The sequence below is a fragment of the Anthonomus grandis genome, chromosome 10 (assembly GCF_022605725.1).
Source record: "Anthonomus grandis grandis chromosome 10, icAntGran1.3, whole genome shotgun sequence".
Lineage (NCBI taxonomy): Eukaryota > Metazoa > Arthropoda > Insecta > Coleoptera > Curculionidae > Anthonomus > Anthonomus grandis.
Window position 1 is genome coordinate 1,550,516 of NC_065555.1, and position 19,777 is coordinate 1,570,292.

At 24.9% G+C, this 19,777-nt stretch overlaps 1 protein-coding gene across 8 annotated transcripts in view; it reads right to left on the reverse strand.

Annotated features, from left to right (window-relative positions):
* The window catches only part of LOC126740900 (muscle LIM protein 1-like), a 58,841-nt gene extending 40,665 nt beyond the window's left edge, over nt 1–18,176 (reverse strand). For 7 of the 8 annotated variants that reach the window (XM_050447083.1, XM_050447081.1, XM_050447082.1 and 4 more), the window contains exons 1-3: nt 18,013–18,176; nt 13,634–13,767; nt 8,299–8,455 (exon numbers count right to left, since the gene is read on the reverse strand). In XM_050447083.1, the coding sequence (XP_050303040.1) occupies nt 8,299–8,455; nt 13,634–13,748 (272 nt within the window). In that variant the 5' untranslated portion in view covers nt 13,749–13,767; nt 18,013–18,176. The remainder of the gene's footprint in view (nt 1–8,298; nt 8,456–13,633; nt 13,768–18,012) is intronic. The other variant, XM_050447088.1, reaches the window with a different exon arrangement.
* Nucleotides 18,177–19,777: the final 1,601 nt, after the last annotated feature.

Below are 19,777 nucleotides of genomic sequence, written 5' to 3' on the forward strand. Positions count from 1 at the left end.
AAAATTTAATTATTGATAATTAAAATTTAATTAAGTCACGATCAATTAAATTTTAATTAGAATATATTAGAGTAAAATATTTTTTTTAATTAACTCTTTATAAACAGTTAATTAATTAAATTTAATAATTGGGTTTAAGTCGTTGTCGAAATGTTTCTAATCATCTAAAACTGAATGATTTCTAATTATTTTCAAATTTTTAATTAAATAAACAAATTCTCGATTTTTTTTTAATTTAAAACGCTAATTAACGAACATTTAAATATATTGATCAACAATATTTAATTAACCTAGGATTCACACACATATTTAAAAAAATCTAATTAATTTTTTTTAACTTAATTAACTACTACTCACTCATTATTTTTAAATTTTTAACAAGTAAAAAAAATTGTTAAATGAATTTTTTTATTTATTCAAAAAAGCTGATCAATGAAAATTTAATTATTGATAATTAAAATTTTATTAAGTCAGGATTAATTAAATTTTATTCGAACTATTTCTTAAATTTGGAACAAATGTTTCATTTTTTTTAAATCTAAAAATCATCAAAATACTTTAAAAATTAAAATATTAAATTAATTTAAAATTCATGTCAATTAATTAATTACATATTGTTTTAAAATTTTATCTTAAATTTTCTTACTTTAAAATCTTGATTTTTTTTTTACAATAAAATATATTTTTTTTTAATTAACTCTTTATAAACAGTTAATTAATTAAATTTAATAATTGGGTTTAAGTCGTTGTCGAAATGTTTCTAATCATCTAAAACTGAATGATTTCTAATTATTTTCAAATTTTTAATTAAATAAACAAATTCTCGATTTTTTTTTTAATTTAAAACGCTAATTAACGAAAATTTAAATATATTGATCAACAATATTTAATTAACCTAGGATTCACACACATATTTAAAAAAATCTAATTAATTTTTTTTTAACTTAATTAACTACTACTCACTCATTATTTTTAAATTTTTAACAAATAAAAAAAATTGTTAAATGAATTTTTTTATTTATTCAAAAAAGCTGATCAATGAAAATTTAATTATTGATAATTAAAATTTTATTAAGTCAGGATTAATTAAATTTTATTCGAACTATTTCTTAAATTTGGAACAAATGTTTCATTTTTTTTAAATCTAAAAATCATCAAAATACTTTAAAAATTAAAATATTAAATTAATTTAAAATTCATGTCAATTAATTAATTACATATTGTTTTAAAATTTTATCTTAAATTTTCTTACTTTAAAATCTTGATTTTTTTTATACAATAAAATATATTTTTTTTTAATTAACTCTTTATAAACAGTTAATTAATTAAATTTAATAATTGGGTTTAAGTCGTTGTCGAAATGTTTCTAATCATCTAAAACTGAATGATTTTTAATTATTTTCAAATTTTTAATTAAATAAACAAATTCTCGATTTTTTTTTAATTTAAAACGCTAATTAACGAACATTTAAATATATAGATCAACAATATTTAATTAACCTAGGATTCACACACATATTTAAAAAAATCTAATTAATTTTTTTTAACTTAATTAACTACTACTCACTCATTATTTTTAAATTTTTAACAAATAAAAAAAATTGTTAAATGAATTTTTTTATTTATTCAAAAAAGCTGATCAATGAAAATTTAATTATTGATAATTAAAATTTTATTTAGTCAGGATTAATTAAATTTTATTCGAACTATTTCTTAAATTTGGAACAAATGTTTCATTTTTTTTAAATCTAAAAATCATCAAAATACTTTAAAAATTAAAATATTAAATTAATTTAAAATTCATGTCAATTAATTAATTACATATTGTTTTAAAATTTTATCTTAAATTTTCTTACTTTAAAATCTTGATTTTTTTTTTACAATAAAATATATTTTTTTTTAATTAACTCTTTATAAACAGTTAATTAATTAAATTTAATAATTGGGTTTAAGTCGTTGTCGAAATGTTTCTAATCATCTAAAACTGAATGATTTCTAATTATTTTCAAATTTTTAATTAAATAAACAAATTCTCGATTTTTTTTTTAATTTAAAACGCTAATTAACGAACACTTAAATATATTGATCAACAATATTTAATTAACCTAGGATTCACACACATATTTAAAAAAATCTAATTAATTTTTTTTAACTTAATTAACTACTACTCACTCATTATTTTTAAATTTTTAACAAATAAAAAAAATTGTTAAATGAATTTTTTTATTTATTCAAAAAAGCTGATCAATGAAAATTTAATTATTGATAATTAAAATTTTATTAAGTCAGGATTAATTAAATTTTATTCGAAGTATTTCTTAAATTTGGAACAAATGTTTCATTTTTTTAAAATTTAAAAATCATCAAAATACTTTAAAAATTAAAATATTAAATTAATTTAAAATTCATGTCAATTAATTAATTACATATTGTTTTAAAATTTTATCTTAAATTTTCTTACTTTAAAATCTTGATTTTTTTTTTACAATAAAATATATTTTTTTTTAATTAACTCTTTATAAACAGTTAATTAATTAAATTTAATAATTGGGTTTAAGTCGTTGTCGAAATGTTTCTAATCATCTAAAACTGAATGATTTCTAATTATTTTCAAATTTTTAATTAAATAAACAAATTCTCGATTTTTTTTTAATTTAAAACGCTAATTAACGAAAATTTAAATATATTGATCAACAATATTTAATTAAGCTAGGATTCACACACATATTTAAAAAAATCTAATTAATTTTTTTTAACTTAATTAACTACTACTCACTCATTATTTTTAAATTTTTAACAAATAAAAAAAATTGTTAAATGAATTTTTTTATTTATTCAAAAAAGCTGATCAATGAAAATTTAATTATTGATAATTAAAATTTTATTAAGTCAGGATTAATTAAATTTTATTCGAACTATTTCTTAAATTTGGAACAAATGTTTCATTTTTTTTAAATCTAAAAATCATCAAAATACTTTAAAAATTAAAATATTAAATTAATTTAAAATTCATGTCAATTAATTAATTACATATTGTTTTAAAATTTTATCTTAAATTTTCTTACTTTAAAATCTTGATTTTTTTTATACAATAAAATATATTTTTTTTTAATTAACTCTTTATAAACAGTTAATTAATTAAATTTAATAATTGGGTTTAAGTCGTTGTCGAAATGTTTCTAATCATCTAAAACTGAATGATTTTTAATTATTTTCAAATTTTTAATTAAATAAACAAATTCTCGATTTTTTTTTAATTTAAAACGCTAATTAACGAACATTTAAATATATAGATCAACAATATTTAATTAACCTAGGATTCACACACATATTTAAAAAAATCTAATTAATTTTTTTTAACTTAATTAACTACTACTCACTCATTATTTTTAAATTTTTAACAAATAAAAAAAATTGTTAAATGAATTTTTTTATTTATTCAAAAAAGCTGATCAATGAAAATTTAATTATTGATAATTAAAATTTTATTAAGTCAGGATTAATTAAATTTTATTCGAACTATTTCTTAAATTTGGAACAAATGTTTCATTTTTTTTAAATCTAAAAATCATCAAAATACTTTAAAAATTAAAATATTAAATTAATTTAAAATTCATGTCAATTAATTAATTACATATTGTTTTAAAATTTTATCTTAAATTTTCTTACTTTAAAATCTTGATTTTTTTTTTACAATAAAATATATTTTTTTTTTAATTAACTCTTTATAAACAGTTAATTAATTAAATTTAAAAATTGGGTTTAAGTCGTTGTCGAAATGTTTCTAATCATCTAAAACTGAATGATTTTTAATTATTTTCAAATTTTTTATTAAATAAACAAATTCTCGATTTTTTTTTTGATTTAAAACGCTAATTAACGAACATTTAAATATATTGATCAACAATATTTAATTAACCTAGGATTCACACACATATTTAAAAAAAATCTAATTAATTTTTTTTAACTTAATTAACTACTACTCACTCATTATTTTTAAATTTTTAACAAATAAAAAAAATTGTTAAATGAATTTTTTTATTTATTCAAAAAAGCTGATCAATGAAAATTTAATTATTGATAATTAAAATTTTATTAAGTCAGGATTAATTAAATTTTATTCGAAGTATTTCTTAAATTTGGAACAAATGTTTCATTTTTTTAAAATTTAAAAATCATCAAAATACTTTAAAAATTAAAATATAAAATTAATTTAAAATTCATGTCAATTAATTAATTACATATTGTTTTAAAATTTTATCTTAAATTTTCTTACTTTAAAATCTTGATTTTTTTTTTACAATAAAATATATTTTTTTTTAATTAACTCTTTATAAACAGTTAATTAATTAAATTTAATAATTGGGTTTAAGTCGTTGTCGAAATGTTTCTAATCATCTAAAACTGAATGATTTTTAATTATTTTCAAATTTTTAAATAAATAAACAAATTCTCGATTTTTTTTTAATTTAAAACGCTAATTAACGAAAATTTAAATATATTGATCAACAATATTTAATTAACCTAGGATTCACACACATATTTAAAAAAATCTAATTAATTTTTTTTTAACTTAATTAACTACTACTCACTCATTATTTTTAAATTTTTAACAAATAAAAAAAATTGTTAAATGAATTTTTTTATTTATTCAAAAAAGCTGATCAATGAAAATTTAATTATTGATAATTAAAATTTTATTAAGTCAGGATTAATTAAATTTTATTCGAAGTATTTCTTAAATTTGGAACAAATGTTTCATTTTTTTAAAATTTAAAAATCATCAAAATACTTTAAAAATTAAAATATTAAATTAATTTAAAATTCATGTCAATTAATTAATTACATATTGTTTTGAAATTTTTTCTTACTTGAATCTTGATTTTTTTTAAGTAAAATATAATTTTTTTTAATTAACTCTTTATAAGCAGTTAATTAATTAAATTTCTTAATTGGGTTTATTTTATTTAATTATTTCAAAAGTAGCAGATTTCTAATTATTTTTTAAAGTTTTAGATGAAGATACACATCTTCAATATATTTTTTTAATAATGATGTTCTGTAATGTTGTTTTATTTTAAATTTGTTAAGAATATGACTTTGTTTTATTTTTTTATTTAATATTTAAAAAAACCCTGACAAATTGTGAAACCATAGTCAAAAATCAAATAAATATTGATTATTAAAATTTAATTATTTATTCATATTCCAAAATCAACATTTCGGTAAAAAACTTCGATATTATTAGAAAAATATAAAAAAAATGTAATTTATTTTAATTGTAACAATTGAATGTTTATGTAAAATTTGAATTATTTTTATTACTGATATGTATGTAGCACGTTTGCTAAATAAATACATATTATTTTCAATTTAATCAAATAATCAAAATTTCGGAAATGTTGAAGAATTATATATTTTTTTAAATTTTATTCTAATTCAAAAGTCAAAATATTAATTAAAAACTTCGATATTTTTCGAAAAATATAAATTTAATTATATTTAATTTTAATTTAATTAATTAATGTAAATTGTGGGTATATTCAGTAAATATATTTTTTTTTTAAATTTATTCATATTCAAAAAGTCAAATTTTGGGTGACAAACTTAGTACTATTTATAAAATGTAAGATATTCGATTAAAAAAAACTCTATATTTAAAATTTTGATGAAATCTTGTCGAAATTTTGTGTTATTAGAAATATACCAAAAATTATAGCAATATTAGACAAAAATATGATTTTTTAAATTAATTTCACATTTGAAAGTAAAAAATTTTGGTGAAAAACTTCGATATTCTTAGGAAATATTTAAAAAAATTAATTTAAACTATTAATGATTTTTTTAAAATTTTATTCATATTCGAAAGTCAAATTTTTGGTGAAAACCTACATACAATACATAAAATATTCGATTAAAAAAAACAACTCCATATTTGAAATTTCATGTTACTAAATATACCAAAAATCGTGATAATATACATCCTTGTCGCACTCATTTACAAATCTGCAGTTGTATAACTCTTGCCAATAAAGAATTCTTATTAATTGGATTAACACGTTGCCAAAACAGTTTAGGAGGTTTCTATGTGGAACTTTGTCAAATGCCTTATCAAAATCAACAAAGTTGATCCTAGTCCATACATTTCTGAGCCAAAATTTGGAGGCTAAATAATGCTTCACCAGTACCAGGCTGTTCTGATTTTGGACAATTCTCAGAAGGATTTTTAGGGCATTACTCATCAGGCTAATCAATTAGTATTATTCGGCTTTTTGCGAATAGGAATAGAGGTAGAAAAAGTAGTCTAGCCTTTCAGGAAGGGATGTCATGAGATGTCTTTTGCTTATTCCTGGTAATTATCAACGAGTCAATAATATGGTGCTTGTCACTTAGTTGTAAGTCTTCCATTTCCTCTCAACTAGTCCTTTTTCACGTCTCTGATTTTCTGCTGAATAACTCTATGAATGCGTCTATATTCCGTTGGGATTTTGCATTTACAGCAATTGTATAATCTCTGGTTATGATATTAGATAAAATAAATATTCTAAAAACAGTTTATATAAATCTTAAAAGTATCTCTCTTATAGCGATCCTGAAATATCAAAAGAGTTTCTTTACGAGGCTTCTTTCTGCATTTTATTCAATGTTTTACTGCGTAGTTTTTATGTGTCTCAATTTTATTGTTTAATTTCCTTATTGTTTTACTCCTTATTTTTGTTCATTCCTCACTTTTTTTTAAATTACAGAATTTAGTTTAGAGTAAAAAATTAAAGTAATTTTTAATTTCTTCCAGGCAGTTGGAGTAATTGCTGTTTCTTTCTGTGGAGAGTAAGACTACATTTTTCCAGGAGAGTGTACATCTTTCTTTATTGGCTTTTTTTGCCTTTTTTTCTAGATTACAGATAACAAAAATTTATCTAATGTAAATTAAATTCAGTTTTAGTCTCATATTTAGTCAAGTCAAAATTCTGATGAAATATTTAGTTAGTAACTAAATTAAAATAGTGTTTTATTTAACATAAAAAATACCTACTTTTGTATATCAATATTCTACGTATTTTTTTTTTTCAATTTAAGATAAAATGGTAAATTTATATTTGAATATATTTATATAAAAAATGAAAAATTTAATGAAAATTAAACGCATAACAAAAAATCTTTAAATTTAAGATTTTTTGTTATGCTTTATTTTTGGATTTATTTAAAAATTTTAATTTGTATCACAATTTGTTTTATAGAAATATTTCTTAATTTAAATTACCATTTAAAGTAATCACAAAAAAACTCGTTTATTACTATGTATGTTCACACATTCTTTATGATTTTTGTTTAAATCTATCGTTAACAATTAAGCCCTTGTACAAATAAAAACAAGTTTCTAAATTTAAATTTGGTATTTTTAAATAATTTATTTCAGTATTTAAGAGGAAAAATGTATAATTTTTTATACTCTTGTAAGAACTTACTAAGAAACCTGCAATTAATTATCGTATTTTCCAACTTTAAAGTGGTTAAAAAAATTGATTGAAAAGCTGAATATTTTGCAGCTTCTTGATTTTTTTCAAGACCCTATGAGGTCTACAGTTTACTAAAACAGCTAGAGACTCTAGGTTTCAGCTACCAGTAAATAAAAGAAATTATGAGTCTACACTTAATAGAATTTCGCAGTTATTTTTAAGTGAAAGACTAACTTTAAAGAACACGGAAAATCAACGGATTTCTTGCTGCAAAATAATTGATAATTCAAACTCATTTTTTTTGAGAGCATTCTCCAATTTTCTGTTATTAAAAAAAAAACTGATAATAATAATCTCCTTAATCCATTAATTCGAAACACAGAATTCAAAAGGCTTCAGTTTTATTCAATTAGTCAATGGCTCTCTTAAGCTTCTAATTAATTCAATATTTTTTATAGCGACTGGTACGACAAATAACAAATCGTTTAGAGACCAACGGCCACACCCTTAAAACCTTAACAAAAAAGCATTCAGAGGTGTTAGCTTGCGTTTTTTAGGCAAAAAAATACAAATATAGGACTAAGAAGAGGAAGCCCTCAATAAGGGATTTACCGATAACCATATTTAAGACAAAATACAAACATAAAACGGGACAACATATGAATAAAAAAAAAATACAATAACAAGGTGTTTTTCTTTTTAGCGTATTGTATTAGGAGTCACGTTTGAATATACCGGCCGGGCAAACAACAGTGGCCTTGGGTGCGAAAATTAACGTGTTTGCCGGACCGGTATATATTTATAATTTTTTTTTTTTAAAGGGAAAAAAGTGTAAACTTACCCGGCTAAATGGGCACCGGTGTCCATGCTGAGGCAGCCAGCACCACCACCGAATCCGTAACCTTTGGGTCCGTATTTACGGGCGTGGCAGTTCTTGCAGTACAACTCGGCTTCGTGTTCGGTTACGTTGGTGGAGTCCAACATTTTTCCACAAAGGCCTGAAACGAACACAGTTACATTAGCGGTGATTCACCCCTTTAAATTTTTTATTTATTTTTTATACTTTGTCAAATTTGTACTATTGACCTGCAGCTGTACAATTTTGACTGTTAATGTGTATTTATATTGTACATTTTTATAATAAATAAACGTATTTTATAAGCCAAGGTTTCGGTACTAATTTGGGCCATCTCTAGGGCTAGCAGACGTCCGATTTGTAGCAACAGAGTCATAAAATAATTTGGCTAAAAACCTGTTTTTTCTTATTAAGCATATTTACTTTAAATTTTTTACCAATTTCCTTAAAATTTGATGCAGTTACAAGTGATTCTAGGCAATTGAGTAGCTTAAATATTTAATAATTCCAGGCAGTCATACCATAGATGCGTTATTTCCTCTTATTCCAGGTAAGTTAAGTCAATTTTTCCTAAATTACATGCAATCAAGTAGTTTCATTATTTAACTATTCCAAGTAGTTGAATGATTTTCTTTCAATTGAATTTTTATTTTCTCGCTTATTCCAGGCAATGAATTTCTGTAATTTTTTAATAATTCCAAGCAATGGTACAATGAATTAATTATTTCATATTATTCCAGGCAATTGAGCCATTTTTTTCTAACTTTATATGCTTAAGAAGTTCTATAATTTAATCAATCAATCAATCAATCAATGCTTTATTGTCAAGAAATTGTTACAATTTGTAGACAAAGCTGTAAAACAAAAAAGACACAAAGATGCAAACAAAACACAATTAAAAAAAAAAGAAAAACAAAACAAAATTTAAAAAAAATATAAATAAATAAACAGAATAGATTATCTACAATATATACAGATTAATACAATTTAGAAATTGTAAGTAGTCAAATATAGTATTATAAAATATACAATTTAATGTATACAATGTCAAAAAAAAAATAAAGATCTTTAAAAAATCTCTCTACGTTAAAAAAAAATGTAAAAAATGTTTAAAAAAGTAAAAAATTATAAAAAATCCTAAAATAGCTACAAAAAGCAGTATACCTAAACATGTACAGATAGTAAAAATACATAATCTGCTAGTGCGAAATTTCAAATCAATGATTACAAAAAAAATCTGTGTAAAAAGCTCTCTCCAGTAAGAATGCTTTTAATGCTTTACGAAATGCAAAAAAAGATGTGATGGATTTAATTTCCAATGGCAGATGATTGTGAATTTTTTTTGCATTATATAATATGGAACTTTTGACCAACTCTGAATGTGGGGTAGGCAGGTATAGATCATGTTCCGTGTATCTAAGTAGATAACTATGGGAAGGCCTATCAGATGCTGAACCGTGTTTGCGTATTAGACAAAGGGACTCAAATATGAATAAAGATGGAAAAGTTAATATTTGAAATTTTTTGAAGAAATGCTGACAATGACTTCTGTATTTAAGTCTCAGTGTATAACGTAAAGCTCTCTTTTGTAGTCTAAAAATACGGTCAAATTGAGTTGCACTACATGTACCCCAGAATGGAAGGGCGTATCGAAGGTGCGATTCAAAAAGGGCAAAATAAACTGTTCTAGAAGTAGACAGGCTAAGCTCCTTAGAAATTGATCTTAACGCAAAACAAGCGGAACTTAATTTTCTTGATAAAAAGTCAATATGTGTATCCCATTTTAACGAGTTGTCAACAGTTAGCCCTAAAAACTTTACAGAATCAACTTCGTCAATTGTTGCATTACCAAGTACAAAAGATTGCAAGGTATTTTTATAGGACAACATTTTAGTTTTGGAAATGTTGAGACAAAGGAGATTAGAGTCGCACCATGATTTGATAGTAGTTAAGTCACTTGATACGGTTCTATGAAGTTTAGAAATATCCGGATCACTCCAGGTAAAACTAGTATCATCAGCAAATAGACAGACTTTACCGTTAATATTTAGATTAGCAATGTCATTGATGAAGATAAGAAACAAAATAGGGCCAAGTACGGAATCAATTCTCACAGCTTGACTTCGGTTACTGAGATACGACTTAAACCATTCAAAAGGCGCTCCTCTGAAGCCGTAATATTGTTTAAGCTAGAGTATACATTATTAAAAAGAGAAAACATAGCATCATTTGTGCATTTGTTATTTAAAAATCCGAATTGATGGGAAGTAAGTATTTTATATTTTAGCAAAAATGATTGAAGTGTCTTTTTTTAACCAATCTTTCAATAATTAAAAGTGTGGGAAGAAGAGCAATAGAACGATAGTTGGAAGACTGATCTTTGTCTCCTTTTTTTTTTTTTTTTTTTTTTTTTTTTTTTTTCGTTAATTATTCCGGATTTTTTTTCTAATTCTCTTTTTATTGGATTATTCCAGGGTTTTGTGAATTGAATTGTGTTATTTTTTAATGATTTCAAGCAATGGTATAATGAATTAATTATTTCATGTTATTCCAGGTAATTGAGCAATTCTTCTCTAATTTCATGCAATTGGGCAGTTTCATTACTTCATTATTCCAGGTAATATTTTTTTTTCCAATTTAATTCGAATTTGCTCATTTAAGGTAATGAAATTGTGTTATTTTTCAATAACCCTAGGCAATGGTAGGTACTATCAGTTCATTATTTAATGTTTATACATGCGATCAAGCAATTCCATTATTTAATTATTCCAAATAATTAAACTGCCATTTACATCTAAATCCATTTTTGTTTGAATTCTCGACGATAATATTATGAATTCATCAGTTTATATCATTCCAGGCAGTTGAGCCATTTTTTCTCTAATTTTATGCGAATAACCGGCTTCGTTATTTAATTATTCCAAGTAATTAATATATTAGTATAATTCCCTTTTTATTGGCTTATTCCAGGCAATAAAATTTTGTTTATTTTGTAATGATTGCAAACAATGGTACAATGCAATGAATTCATTATTTCATGTTATTCCAGGCAATTGAGCAATTCTTCTCCAATTTCATGTAATTGGGCAGTTTCATTACTTGATTATTCCAGGTAATAATTTTTTCTAATTTAATTCGAATTTGCTTAATTAAGCCAATAAAATTGTGTTATTTTTCAATAACCCAAGGCAATGGTAGGTACTATCAGTTCATTATTTAATGTTTATACATGCGATCAAGCAATTCCATTATTTAATTATTCCAAATAAATAAACCGCCATTTACATCTAATTCCATTTTTACTTCAATTCTCGACGATAATACTATGAATTCATCAGTTCATATTATTCCAGGCAGTTGAGCCATTTTTCCTTTAATTTTATGCGAATAATCGGCTTCTTTATTTAATTATTCCAAGCAATTAATATATTAATATAATTCCTTTTTTATTGGCTTATTCTAGGCAATAAAATTGTGTAATTTTTTAATGATTGCAAACAATGGTACAATGAATTCATTACTTCATGTTATTCCAGGCAATTGAGCAATTCTTCTTTAAATTCATGCTATTAGGTAGTTTCATTACTTCATTATTCCAGGTAATATTTTTTTTCCAATTTAATTCGAATTTGCTTATTTAAGGTAATGAAATTGTGTTATTTTTCAATAACCCTAGGCAATGGTAGGTACTATCAGTTCATTATTTAATATTTATACATGCGATCAAGCAATTCCATTATTTAAAACCGCCATTTACATCTAATTCCATTTTTACTTCAATTCTCGACAATAATACTATAAATTCATCAGTTCATATTATTCCAGGCAGTTGAGCCATTTTTCATTTAATTTTATGCGAATAATCGGCTTCTTTATTTAATTATTCCAAGCAATTAATATATTAATATAGTTCCTTTTTTATTGGCTTATTCTAGGCAATAAAATTGTGTTATTTTTAATGACTGTAAACAATGGTACAATGAATTAATTATTTCATGTTATTCCAGGCAATTGAGCCATTCTTCTATAAATTTCATGCAATTGGGCAGTTTCATTACTTCATTATTCCAGGTAATAATTTTTTTCTAATTTAATTTGAATTTGCTTATTTAAGGTAATGAAATTGTGTTATTTTTCAATAACCCTAGGCAATGGTAGGTACTATCAGTTCATTATTTAATGTTTATACATACGATCAAGCAATTCCATTATTTAATTATTCCAAATAATTATACAATAAATTAATTATTTTACAGTATTCCAGGCAATTGAGCCATATTTTCCGTAATTTCAAGAGATTAAGCAGTTCCATTATTTAATAATTAAACCACCATTTATATCTGATTCCATTTTCACTTCAAATTGTGTCACTTTTTAATAATTCCAGATAATGGTACTATGAATTAATTATTTCATGTTATTCCAGGCAGTTGAGCCATTTTTTCTCTAATTTCAAGCGATTAATCAGCTCTATTATTGAATTATTTCAAATAGTTAGACCATCATTCATATCCCATTCCTGGCAGTCATGTTTTTCCTTAAATACATGCAATTAAGCATGTTTAATTATTCCAGGCAGTTCGATCTTATTTTTTTCATAAATTTCTTCTATTCTGCTTATTCTAGACACTCAGGCTTTATTTTTTTTAATTCCAGATAGTCGGCTAATTTTACGTAATTAATCAGTTTCACTGTCACTGGAAATTCCAGGCTATGGAATAAATAGAGTCACAGATCCGATTTGTGTGAATTTCAAACAGTTTACCCAAGAATTATCTTGTTGGATATGAGCCTTTTTGTAATTTTATGATTCCATTTCAGTGGTTTTCTTATTTTAGGTAATCAAACCATAATTTCAATTAGAGTAAATCTTGCTGCTGGATATGTAAAGAGAGTAGTGTAACTGTCAATAAACTTAAAATAACTTATACCTCATAAACCTCTACTTTATGACTTACATGTCTCGCTATATGTAGATATTTTTAGACTAAATTATTCTGAACATATTGAGACGTTACGTAAGAGACTCCAGTTAATCTCTATGTATCTTCGCAATGTAGAGTTAAAAATATAATTTAATTTAGGAAGTGGCTTCAGCATGAAAGACGTTTATATTTTTGGATAAAAGGGGCAAAGCTGGTGGTTGGTTGTATCAACTTTTCCTGGATATTGATCATAAGGAGGTGCGTACTAGAAGACCCTTTTCAGTTCTTTGAGACAGTGTAACTTAGTTTTCTTTGAATAATTTCTTATATTTATTGCATCTATCACAGTTTTATTAGCAAAATAAGAAGATTTCTGTTTATGAGTTGGTACTTACCGCATTTGAAGCAGGTCTTGTGGAATTTGTAACCTCCAGCTACACGCTCCTCGGCGGCGTAGACGGATTTTTGGCATTTGGGGCATTTTGGGTTTTCGACTGGCTTGAAAGGCATTTTTATTTATTTAGTCGACCTGGAAAATTCAAAATAATTAAAATACCATTTTGGTAGCTTTTTAGGATCACCAGGAAACTGGTGTCCAAGTCGTACCTGGCACGTCGAAGTTTGTACGAGAATATGAGGCGGTAAATTTGGAATAAGACATTAGGTTATATTTATGGGGTTTTTAACTTTTAAATGTTGATTAAAGAGACTCTAATCTTTAAACCATTTTAATTGTTCTTTTTTTTTGATTTTTTATTACGGCATGTATCAGGAGCCTTTTGTATTGTTCCAGTTAAATTTTGAAATATTTGGACCATAGCCAGATATTTTTTGCCAGAAATTGACATAGAAGGCATGAAAGAAGTAACAAAAATAAGCAGCCAAAGAATACGAAAATTAGCCAAAGGTAAGTGATTCTCAATTAATATAAAGTGAATTAGATATGAGTTCTTTTCCTCTTTTTATTCCCTTTGATTCTAATTAAATTCAGAAAATTTTTGACTTTATCCAGGATTTTGAGTGTGGTAGCAATCAAGTTTCCAGAAGCCTGGAAAAATTGAAAAATTCTTCTAAACTCACTGGTATTAACGAAATAGCGTCAGATGCATGGAGGGAATAAGGAATTAAATAATAAAAAAAAGTGACTGAAGAAGAGTGAAAAATTTAGTTTTTTCTGGGTTTTATTCACTTATACATCGGGAGCTATTTTTTATTTTTCCCTATTAAATTGAGTTCATCCAGAAATCCTCAGAAGCCTGGAAGGAATAAAAAATTACTCAGAACTCACTGGAAATAACAAATGATATGAAAGAAACACCAGAAAAATTAGAGATGATTATAAGTTAAAAAATATATAAATAAAAAGTAATAAAAATCGAATTTTTGGTGCTTTTTATTTATTTGAACAATTAGAGCTATTTTTTTTACATTCACGGTTTAGTCCAGAAATTTTTTGACTTCATCCAGAAATCCTGAAAAGCCTCTTTCCAGAAGCCTAGAAAAAATTAAAAAAAACTATTCTAAACTTATTGGATTTAATTAATTTAAAATTAATAAAAGGAAAAGAAATTAATTAATTATGAGTTTTGTTGCTTATTATTTGAGTCTGTTAAATTTAGAAATGTTTTGTGTGTATCCAGGAATTCTGAGAAACCTGGAAATAACGCAAAATAATTTAAACGAGTAACATGAGAAGAAAATTAAAAAATATATATTTAAAGATAACAATTAAAAATTGAAAAATTAAATAAGAAACGAGATATTTATTCAGTTAAACATTATTCGGGATTTTTCGCAGTTAAATTCAGAAATTTTTTAGCTTATCCAGGAATTTTAAAAGTCTCTTTCCAGAAGCCTGAAAGAAATAAAAAAATTATTCTAAACTCATTGGAATTAAATAATTAAAATTAATAAAAAGAAAATAAATTAATTAAATATAAGTTTTGTTGCTTTCTATTGGAGTCTGATAAATTTAAAAATATTTTGTGTTCATTCAGGAATTTTGAGAAACCTGGAATTAGTGAAAAATAATTAAAACAAGTAACAAAATGTCATCGAGTATACGAGAAGAAAATATAAAAAAAAATATTTAAAGAAAATAATTAAAAATTGAAAATTAAATAAGAAACGAGATTTTTATTTATTCAGTTGAACATTATTCGGGATTTTTGATTTTTCGCATAATTTTTTTGAGTTTATCCAGGAACCTTATAAGTCTGTTTCCAGAATCCTGGAAAAAATTAAAAAAATTATTCTAAACTCACTGGAATTGATTAATTAAAATTAATAAAAGGGAAAAAAATTAATTAAATGTGAGTTTTGCTGTTAAATTTAGTTAATGTTCTGTGTAAATCCAGGAGTTTTGAGAAACCTGGAAATAATGAAAAATAATTGAAACAAGTAACAAAATGCCATCGAGTATATAAGAAGAAATTTTTTTTAAAAAATATTAAAAAAAAATTATTAAAAATTGAAAAATTAAATAAGAAACGAGATATTTATTCAGTTAAACATTATTAGGGATTTTTGATTTTTTGCAGTTAAATTCACAAATTTTGTCACTTCATCCAGGAATTCTGAAAAGCCTGGAATGACTAAAAAATTATTCTAAACTCACTAAAAGTAATAAATAATATGAACAAAATTCCAGAAAAATGAGCCAGATGATATTTAGTTAATTAAAATAAAAGGAAATAACTAATAAGTTAAGGAAAAGATAGGCAAAGAATTTTTGTTACTTTTTATTAATTTTCTATTTTTTAGTTTATTCAGGAATCGCATCTCTGTTTCCAGAAGCCTGGAAGAAATAAACAAATTATTCTAAACTCCCTGGAATTAATTAATTTAAATTAATAAAAGGGAAAAGAATTAATTAAATGTGAGTTTTGTTGCTTATTATTTGAGTCTGTTAAATTTAGAAATGTTTTGTGTGTATCCAGGCATTTTGAGAAACCTGGAAATAATAAAAAATAATTGAAACGAGTAACAAAATGAAGAATGAACAAGTCTGTTTCCAGGAGCCTGGAATAAATTTAAAAAATATTCTAAATTCCCTGGAATTAATTAATTAAAAGTAATAAAAGGAAAAAATTTATTAAATATCAGTTTGGTTTTTATTTATATTTCCCTGGTAATTTCAGAAATGTTTTTTGTATATCCAGGAATTTCGCGACTTCATCCAGGAATTCAAAAAAGCCTGGAATGACTAAACAGTTATTCTAAACTCACTGAAAGTAATAAATAATATAAAAAAAATATCAGAAAATTGAGAGAGGTGATACTTAGGTAATTAAAAGGAAAAGGAAGAATTAATAAATTACAAAGATAAGCAAAGAGTTTTTGTTTGTGAACTTTAGAAATTTTTTAAATTTATTCCAGGAATTCTATAAGTCTATTTCCAGAATCCTGGAATGACTAAAATATTAGTTTAAACTCACTGAAAGTAATAAGTAATATGAAAAAAAATCCAGAAAAATGAGACAGATGATATTTAGTCAAATAAAATAAAAGGGAAAATTACATTCAGAATTTTTTTTGTTTATCCAGGAATCCCATAGGTCTGTTTCCAGAAGCCTGGAAGCGATAAAAAATTATTCTAAGCTTACTGGCAATCACAGAAACGACACTTTTAAGGTATATTTTCAATCAAAATTTTTGTGTCTAAAATTAGAAAAATTTAACGTTTTTTAAGGGACAATTTTTAAGAATCATAAAGATTAAGAGTCTTTTTAGACGTTCCTCTAAAAAGACTCTTAATCTTTAGTTCTGTAATCTCCAAAAAATAGTAAGGAACGAACAATAAAAAGTAATAAAATAATGTGAAAATTAAACAATAAAATCGAGACACATGACAACTCTTTAATAAAATATTGATTAAAATTCGGAAAAAAGGTTCGTAAAGGAACGCTTTTGATGTTTCCGGATTACTATATGAACTAGTGAGTGTTTCTAAGGATTTATATTAAAAAGTTCTATAATTAACTTGACATTTGAAGATACAAATGATTTTTTTGTGTTTAAACTTAACGTTCCTTTAAAAGAGAGACATTTTAAGAAAATCAAAAATATTTAATATTAATAGGGAGTTCAGGGTTTTTTTCAATTCTCTTATGCCCAAACAGCTATTTTTCCTAAGAATTTTGACCCTGACAGCAATAATAAATAAAGGAAATTGCATTATTTAAAACTGACTGGAAAAAATTTCAAATACGTTTTTCCAGAAAGAAAAAAATTTCCAGAAACCTGGAAGAAGCAAAAAACTATTCTGAGGTTACTAGAAGTAACAGGAACAACACCAACAACATGGAAGAACCACAAATGAGACATTTATTATAAATGCTTCGGTTTAAGTTAAAACAAGTAAATTAAAAAAAAAAATAAAGCATGCGTTAAAAAATATAAAATAAACATAAGAAACCAGAAATGTTTTAAGTTCAAAAACCCCAAACCGGAAAACTAATAAAAACGAGACAAAAACAAGTAAAGAATGCACACGGGAACATTAAGTAACAGTTAATGCATCCCTTAGTAGGTCAGTTGGCCCCCGTCCAACTGACACACAATATATACACACACCAGTTCCAAAAATAATTCAAAAACCTGGACGCGGGCCAATAATACCGCGTAAACTTCGACGAGCCAAATATGGCCTCGGACACCCAATGGTGATACTTTACACTGATTAAGATACACACACACACTATAAGTGGCAATCCTTGGCACTAAATCACCAAAAAATAAGAAATAAAAATTTGAATTTCACTAGTGAGCATACCTGGTCGGATCGTAAAAAAAACTTAAAAGTGGTGTAGGAGTAGGATCCTCTTAGTAACAACCACCGTATTCGAATGCGAAGGGAAGAGCCGAAGCGAGCCTAGTCTATGGATCAGTTGCACACGGACCCAAGTCTGGAAGGTAGGGAGGCCAGTGGGATCCGTCACGAAAGACCGAGAGAGAGAGAGAGAAAGCGCGCCGCCTATTTTCGTCAATTTCTCTTTTTTGTTTTTTCGACAGGCCGCTTCGGTGGAATTTTTGGGTGAAATTCGGCACGTTTTTCAGGAATTTGATATCGCCTTACCTGGATGAAGGACTGTGTTGTTACTTTTAAGAGATCCAGCAGGGTAAACCCCTTTTATGAATACTCAATTCTAATTAAGGATGTGCAAATGATAGCTATTTCTTCCAGGCAGTTGTACTCGTGTGGAAACTCTTCCAGGTAGTTGCAGTTGAGATTTTCTTTTCTTCCAGGCAGTTTCACTTATTGCAGGAAATTCCTGTGAGGCACTAAATTTTGATCTGTCTCACTTTTTTGTCTTTCTTCCAGTAAGCTTAGAATAATTTATTATTCCTCCCAGGCTTCTGAAATTCACAAGTCACAACGAGTCTGATATAACTTTGGTCATAACTCTACTTGTAGTGCTTAGATCGGGTTTATATTCATTTTTAAAGATTCTTTAGAGTGTTCTTAAGCTTTCGTAGAAGAAATTATGGAAATCCATGCACTAGAAGTGTTTTTATCTAATTTTTTGGAAAACATGTCCAAGAGGAAAGACAGTCTGGGGTAACTTGGGTGATAACTCTACTTCTAGTTCTCAGATCGAGTTAATTTTTGTTTTTAGAGGTTGTTTTGAGTATTCTTAAGCTTTTATTGAAGAAATCATGGAAATCGATCTATTAGAACCATTTTTATTCAATTTTTTGGAAAAACATGTCCAGGAGCATAGACAGTCTGAGGTAACTTTAGTCATAACGCTACTTGTAGTGCTCAGATCGGGTTGATTTTTATTTTTAAAGATTCTTTAGAGTGTTCTTAAGCTTCTATTGAGGAAATCGTGAAATTCTATGGCTTAAAACCATTTTTATTTAATTTTTTGAAAAAACATGTTCAAGGGAAAAACAGTCTGACGTAACTTTGGTCATAACGCTACTTGTAATGCTCAGATCGGGTTGATTTTTATTTTTAAAGATTCTTTAGAGTGTTCTTAAGCTCCTATTGAAGAAATCGTGAAATTCTATGGATTAGAACCATTTTTATTCAATTTTTTAAAAAAACATGTTTAAGGGAAAAACAGTCTGACGTAACTTTGGTCATAACGCTACTTGTAATGCTCAGATCGGGTTGATTTTTATTTTTAAAGATTCTTTAGAGTGTTCTTAAGCTTCTATTGAAGAAATCGTGAAATGCTATGGATTAGAACCATTTTTATTTAATTTTTTGAAAAAACATGTTTAAGGGAAAGACAGTCTGACGTAACCTTGGTCATAACTCTACTTGTAGTGCTCAGATCGGGTTGCTTTTTATTTTAAAAGATTCTATAGAGTGTTCTTAAGCTTTTATTGAAGAAATCGTGAAATTCTATGGCTTAGAACCATTTTTATTTAATTTTTTGAAAAAACATGTTCAAGGGAAAGACAGTCTGACGTAACTTTGGTCATAACGCTACTTGTAATGCTCAGATCGGGTTGCTTTTTATTTTAAAAGATTCTATAGAGTGTTCTTAAGCTTCTATTGAAGAAATCGTGAAATTCTATGTATTAGA